This window comes from Merops nubicus, unplaced genomic scaffold (genome assembly GCF_000691845.1).
Source record: "Merops nubicus isolate BGI_N331 unplaced genomic scaffold, ASM69184v1 scaffold23634, whole genome shotgun sequence".
Classification (NCBI taxonomy): Eukaryota; Metazoa; Chordata; class Aves; order Coraciiformes; family Meropidae; genus Merops; species Merops nubicus.
In genome coordinates this window covers 22,528-30,014 of record NW_008606613.1, presented here as the reverse complement: position 1 = coordinate 30,014, position 7,487 = coordinate 22,528, and the positions used below count along the sequence as shown (strand labels likewise).

Genomic DNA, 7,487 nt, shown 5'->3' with positions numbered 1-7,487 from the left:
TTTTTTTTATCCTAAGAGAGTAGACCTGCCACTGACTACTGACAAGTAATTCTGCTCCTGTCAGTCCCATGGCACTCCACAACCAGGTATTCATTCAAAATTGACAGAAAACTTATTCTGCATGCTAGCACAACTTATAGACTTACTGATCTCTAGCATGTTTAAGACCGATAATAAAGGAAAAAAAAATATTTCAGTAATAGTAATCCACAAGAAGAAGGGAAGGGATTTCTTGCTGAATAAGATATCTGGTCCTAAGATACCTTTTTGCAAGCCTTTGCAAGATAGCATCTGAGCTTTGTTTAAAAAAAAAAAAAACAAAACAAAGATACTGGGGTGATGTATTCATCTAATACTGTTTCTGTACACTTGCTGCATTGTTTTTCCCTCTTTCCGGGAATAAACATTTGTTGCCAAGAGAGAACAAACTGAAAAATAGGAAACCCAGCAAGAGTCTTTAGGGGACTTGAGTGTCAGGCTGAGCATCCATTTAGCAGTTGTAATCCTTCCTGGGAGCTCGTGTCATTTCATTCTCTGTTTTCCTTTCCTCCCTCTGCCTCAGAGTAGTATTCTATACCAGGAAAGACTATGGAAAGGATTTGATCTATTCTTTTTTGGTGGGGTAGCTTGAGTGTATACATCCAAGCCACCAGGAGTCTGGGAGTAACCTTTCCCTCAATTTAAACATTGCTCGCGTCCGTCTCACCCACCTTGGCATAGCAGCAGGTGATGAGCATCAGGGGCAGGAGGTATCCCACCAGCAGGATGGTAATCTTGTACATCTGCTTTCCTGTCGAATCATCTGCCCAGTGCTCCCAGCAGAAGGAGCTGTTGGGTGCTTGCTGATGACCACTCATGAAGGCCTGGTGCTGGGCCACGGGGATGGCAATGAGAAGAAACAGCAGCCAAATGACCCCCACTCCGAGGGCAGCATTGCGCTTGCTGCGGAAGCAGGGTGAACGCTTGGCATGGACCACAGCAATGTATCTGTCCACAGACATAGCCACCAGAGTGAAGATGCTGACCAGCATTGTTGCCATGGCCAAGTAATGAACCCATTTGCAAAAGAAGGCACCAAATATCCACTCTGGCAGCGAGTAGATGGTGGCCTGGAAGGGGACACAGAAGAGCAGAAAGGAGAAGTCTGCAATGCTCAAGTTGAGGATGAAGATGTTGGTAGTGCTGTGTGATGGGCATCCTCCAGGCTGGAGGCGCCCCAAAACAACCAACACCAACACATTTCCTACCATTCCCAGAAGGAAAATCAACCCAAAAAGCTCTGGTACAATCACTACCTCCGGGCCACCCCTAGTGGCTTCTGACCAGCATGTTGGGGTCCCCGTTTAGTTAGTCTCAAGGCTGCACTTGCTGGTTTTGTCTCCAAGGGAAAGCACAAAGTTGTTTTCCTGCTCCTCCATGGAAGCAGGCTGCTTGGAAGGCAGGGGAGCAGTCACTGTAGCCCTGACTGCTATGGAGCAGGTCTGTGTTTTTTAGTGGTGGCCAAAGGCTGAACACTTGAGTTTTCCAGTGCTCTGTGTCTTTCCTTTGGGAAGCAACTTTCTTCAGATGATTCTTCCAAGCTCTGTCTGTGTCTGGTGCAGATTCTTCCAGGAACTGGCAAAAAAAGGGGGTTGAAGAATTTGTCTAATCCCAGAAGTAACTGCAGGTTTGACAGCTAGTGCTGGAGAAGCTCATGTGGCAGAGGAGTCGGTGCCAGGAGGGCTGAGGATGAGGCTGCCCTGGGAGCTTGGAGCAGACGCGAAACAGCTGCAGCTCTGCCTCCTTACGCTCCTCCTCCTTCACTTCCAACCCACCCCGGTCCTGCGGTTGCTGTACCTGCTCAGAGCTGTGGCAGGGAGAACAAATGCTCTCTGTGACATGAGCCCTTCAGAAAACAACCACTGATCAGCTCTGGCCCCATACATTACTGCTCACAAGGAGGGGAATCCAGAGGGATGGGTCAAGCAGCAGCTGCTGAGCAACAGCGTGTGTAGTTCTGTGAGGAGAAGCACTGGAAGTGGCTGCGTGAGGAGGAAAAAGGCTAAAATATTGTTTTTATCAACAGAGCAGGATCTTTTTGTTTCATAGTCTTTAATGTGTTCACATTAGAGCATAAAGCAATCTGAATCGTTGTCTTTTCAGCACAAAAACCTGGGAGAGCCTTAGATTCAGCAGCTGGGTCATGCCACTTCTTGAATATCTGCCCAAATTCCATAGTGCCTGAATATCTTGTTGATCCAGCTGTAAAGAGGTTCTAGGTTCGGCTCGGGAGTGCCAAGAGCGTCTGCACTGGAAAAGGAAAGGTTCAGTCTTGGAAGCAGATTAATATTTTCTGCCAGGGAAGAGATATGGATTTTTTTTTTTTTTTAAGTAAAATGGTTTTATTAAGGATTAGTGGCTTAGTTGTTGTGGGGCTTATGCTTACAGAAATGGTATACAAGCTTTAGAAGGCACTAAGTAAGATTTTTTAATAGTCTGTTTTCTCATGTTTCTGAAGTGGCTCTGTGAACTCCACAAGCAGTAAAGAGAGTACAGATTTTAGGCAAACATTAACAGCACCTGCACACAGTGGTGTATACATGTGGGACAGCTTCTTATATCGAAGGGTGCATGTCTTTACTGTCAGTGGTTACAAGTCTAGGCACTTGGCCAGAGTGGGCCACCACATCAACCGACTCCTCATTTTAGTTTTGAGGCTAGTTATGGGGTGAGCTGGGAAGTGGCCAGGGAATGCAAGATGTCTAAGTTGCAGTGGAAAAATGTATCTATCCTTGTCAGTGACAGTGTGCCAGTGAGCAGATCACTGTGACTGGGCCAGCTACCTGGGTGCCACCTGCAGCTCTCTTGGTCTGCTGCAGCCCGGCTGCCTTGTGTGCTGTGGCACAGCACCTCAAATGCCACTAAGTCTTCCAGTCCCCAAAATCTTTTGTCTGTTTGCTGGGCTTTCTGCCCTCAGCTTGCAGACAGCTGCTTGCCATGCACCGTTTCAGAGACCCTGCAGTCTCTGGGGCTGGGTTGGGGTTTTTCAGTGCCATCTACTGGCACTTCACCTCCTTCGCTGCTTTCAGGCAGCTCCTCTGGACCTGCCCTTGGCCCTTCTTTCCCTCAGACATAGAATTCCACCGTTCAGTTGTTAACTCTGCTGTTCTCCTCTCATCCTTGGGCAGGCACACACCCCTAAATCACAAAACATAAATGTGTTTGCTTTTCTTTTTGTGATGATATGTGACCACTGTAAAGTTACTTCATGTAGTAGTATTCATTTAACTTCATGTAACATGAGAGAAGGCTACTGAAAGAGATTTTGATTGCTATTTCTGTGTTTTGGATCGGTTTGGTTCCCCCCCCTCCCGCCCCACCCCCTTTTCTTTACTGGATGGTCATACCAGAAAATATTATTTAGGAATCACCTGTAGCAATCATAGCAAATGAGAATGTGCATTTTTTTCTCTTAGTGGGTTTGGGCAAAACAGTAAAAACTGGAGCATGAGTGGTTTCTGCTGCAGGGGATTTGAGACAATGCATGTAGGAATTTGAGACCTGCGTACATGTGCCACGTGCAGAACAAACACAGCTTTGAAGATCTGAAAGACTGCATGGCATACTAAGTGGAAAATGGGCAGAGGACAGTTATAGCACTGAGGAGGAACAGATCATAGTGTTATAAGTTTTCCCAGTTTAAAGAACAGAGATGACAAGGCCAATTTTACAAAATTTATGAAGCAAGGGGCAATAAGCAAAACAGAGCTGGGCTGCCGGGGAGTTCCCAGCTCCACCCACGGCACCCGCAGCAGTGAACGATCTCCTATTGATACAATAAAACAATACAGATTCCATTGAGGCCTATACATATTCATTACCTAACCCCGCCCACCCCCGCTTCGTATGGTAATGCATGCTAATTAACTCATCAGTCTTTTGGGCTTGCACAGATCCTCCTGGTAATTATGGGCCGGGTCTTCGAGGCGCGGGCGGCGGGCTCTGGGAGGAAGGCCGTATGTCTTCCTCACAATGTACTTTTCATCTCTCGTCTGGAATGTGGGGATTTGGCACGTTTATAGTTCAGAGCCCGTTTTGGTCAGTTCTTGTCCTTGGAGAACATCTGCTCTTCCTCATTAGTTGTGTTTTTAACTGATAATTTTGTGAGAGAAGTTATTTTGTGTTTCCTCAGTATGTGTTATTCTTTGTTAATTTTCAATAGTTCCTTTCTCCCTGTTCTGCTGAGAGGTGCAGGATACCTGTGAATTTTGACTTTTATGACCGTTCTCCCAGATAAGGGTTGTTAGCTGTCTTGGATGGCAGATCAAAGAAGCATCTGCTTTTCTTCAAACACTTTTTCAGTGATCAGCAAGGCAATGAATTCCTCAGTTCTCTGCTGTTTTACTCAAATGGTTAGCTTTATAAGTTTTTTATTTTATGTTAGTTAGAAAAACAAGTCTTTTATTTGTTAGTCTGTCAGTTTCTTTTAAACTATATGATTTGGTGCTTTTACTCTCTAAAATCCTATATTCTAAAAACTCTCAAAATACACATATATATATATATCATAAAATTAACTAAGCACACTCGTATTAAGGTGAAGGGGGGGTTGGTATAATTACTCAACTTAGCCCCCAATCCCTCCCTCTTCCTTCTTATTATCATATCGGATGGTTGCAGTTTCTCTACAAACTGCTCCCTAAAAGCAACCGAGCAGTCAAAGTTTGATTAACAAACTAAGAGTTGTCCATTACAATCGGATCTTTTTATGTAGCTGATATGTACAGCTCTGTAAGGGAAGGCCTGGTGAAATCAGGGCTCTGGCATGTAATTTAGGCTAAGCAGAGAGGGGCTCTGGGAGAGCGACTCAGCTAGAATAGAGGAGGCGAGGCATGCTGTGTGTTTGCACCGTGGTGTTTGGTTAAAGTGGGTTTGCTGTGCCTAAAAAGTATGTAAACTAATGGTCAACTAACAGCATAAAAAGGCCAGTTTTTTTGTAAATAAAGTTCCTCCTTTGCACCTGCTCTGTGCCGCCCTTACCGACACATTTTTAGATTTGTAAAAAAAAACTTTACAAAAATCTTCTAAATTCTTGCAGAAGGGATGTTACCAGATTTCTTCTCCATCTTCAGAATCCTATTCAAATTTAAAAAAGAAAAGATGGACTGTTCCAGTTTTGATTTTTTTTCACATTTCAGTGAGAGTGTTAAAATTGGGGAGCAGGAGGAAAGGTGAATATTTTGGATGCAAAATGGCAGTGACCTTCTGAATTAGACATCCAGTAATCTAGGTGCAAAAACTCAGCTTGCTTTCACTAGGAAACTGAGATGCTGCAAATCTAACTACAGATGGAGACTGGCTGGTCTGGGAGTATTCCTGGCTAATCTTACTTGGGAGGACATAATTTCTAGGAATAATTTAAATACTTTGTTGAAAAATTATCCTGAAACTGTGCTTGCCATGGAATTCACAAGTTAAAAAAAAAGGTAAAGATTTCCTTCTCCTGTTTCCCTATTTCTGCTACTTCTCAACAGCTTTAAATGGTGTGGTTTTGACAGTCAGAAATCCCCATCCTCAAGAATTCATAGCCCAAACGCAGTAAGGAAGGGACTGACCATGCTGAGGCAAAATACTTGCTATAAGACGTATTCATTATTCCAACTGGGAGGAGAATATCAAGTAATTTTAATGAGCGAAGGAGCACAATTATCATGTGAACCTGTAATGCTCCACATTGTGTATGTGGCACTTGAAAATTTGTGGTGTTCCATCTAAGAGAAGGAGCAGTTAATGCACTCTGGATTGAGCTGCACAAAACATCTTAGCTCTACAAATTCTGCTTTTCTTCACTAACTGTTGCTTCCTGGATGAAGGCAACAAACATTTAAACACGAGCAAGAGGATGTAGGAAGAGGGAACGACATTCTCTGTGAGAGGAAAAGAAAGAAATCTGGGAGGCATGACCCAGATCAAGGCTGAACTGGAAGCCAGTTGCTGTTGCCTTTCTCTGAATTGATGTTGGGCTAAATGAAATCCTTGGACTTGCATGCTGAGTCCTTGACTAAATGGGGATCAGAGGGGTTTTGCTGAGAGAGGACAGCACTGGACATCTATAAATAAATGGGCAATCCCATGGTTTGCCATTGGGAGAGAAGAGAGTGAGAATGTCAGCCCTAGGAGCGAGGATTGGGAGGGGAAGCAAAACATTAGATGGTCGTATTTAAATGGTAACATTTTTAGCCTCTGTAGGTACAAACTAATTTGTCCATTTTTCTGATCACTAATGGGTGTTTCGGCTCCTAATTACACTGAACAGCAGTGTTTTGATAGTCATGGTTTAGCCTTTTGATACCTGTGCATTAGCTCTCTAAGCCTCTTGATTTTTGAAGGAGGTCTCTCAAGTGTAAGGTCAAGCAAGAACCTTACTATTGCACTTCTGTCACTCTTTGGAGAATGTGGGTTACATCTCAGATCCATGTAAAGGAAAACAAATAGGCATCCAGTGCCAAATGTCCAGTTTGTGGCTTTGAGTTCAGCAGCTGTCTTTGTTCTATACTTTGCTCTTCAGAAGGCTGAGAAATGAATCACCTAGATGCAACTATTAGGAAACAAGCAATGGTAGATCTGAAGTGTCTGCACCTGTGATGTAGCAAGCCCCTCCAGTTGTGATCCTGACCTTGGCTATGCCCTGGTAAGAGGAACTGCAGTGTATGCTCCTCTGAAGTATGATCCCAAGAGGGCCAGGAGATCCTGTTGCCTGCTATACATATGTTGGCCCAAAAAATTAAAGCCCAGATTCAATTCCTTTCCAGCCTTGCATAATCCCTTTCATAAAGGAACTGAAACTTTTATCCCCTGGACAATAAGTTATATGTCCACCAGGCTATAAGCCAAGGTGTATGGGCTAGTTTTGCTCATGTAAGAGCCGTGATGAAGTGCTGCAGCCAGTAGAAACATCCCAAGGCCACGAGAAAAAATAGACTGTTCAAGCTAGGTATTTGGTGGAGCCAAGAGGGGGTTCTGAAGTGTAACTTCTCTGCTTCATGAATCAAAAAGTCAGTATGACGAATAAGTAAATCCTTTCAGCTTTTGTGAGCTGTAAGGTTTAAGTCTTTTCGGTGGAGGATTGGAATTGAACCTGTGTCTCTCACTCTGGCCAGGAAAATGCAAATTTGTGATATGGAAATATAGAAATATCGTTTATGAGGAGTATGAAATTGTTAGTGTCAGTATGTGAACTAAACTACAATCTCAGGTGATAAAGAGCTGTTCTCTCTCACCTGTGGATCTTGGAGGACTGGACAGGAGTATGGTAAAGAGCTGCTCGTTTGGCATGAGGGGTCAAGCTAGCTGCCAAGAGTGGCTTTCAAAGCACAGAAGAGGTTGGTTTAATCAAACAACTGGCTGAAAGGGTGCTCTGCTGCATATGTGTAACTAAAGTCACAGTTACCAAAGATCAATCATTTGATCTCTTTTTGAAGTGTTTCAACTTGATCTGAAGAGTTTAT

The 7,487-nt window shown here is 43.8% G+C and overlaps 1 protein-coding gene across 1 annotated transcript in view; it reads right to left on the bottom strand.

Annotated features, from left to right (window-relative positions):
* Positions 1–1,418, bottom strand: part of LOC103772383 (galanin receptor type 1-like) — an 11,725-nt gene extending 10,307 nt beyond the window's left edge. Inside the window, 1 exon segment of the mRNA XM_008939714.1 lies at positions 711–1,418. Coding sequence (XP_008937962.1) covers positions 711–1,418 — 708 coding nt within the window.
* Between the last annotated feature and the right edge of the window lie 6,069 nt (positions 1,419–7,487).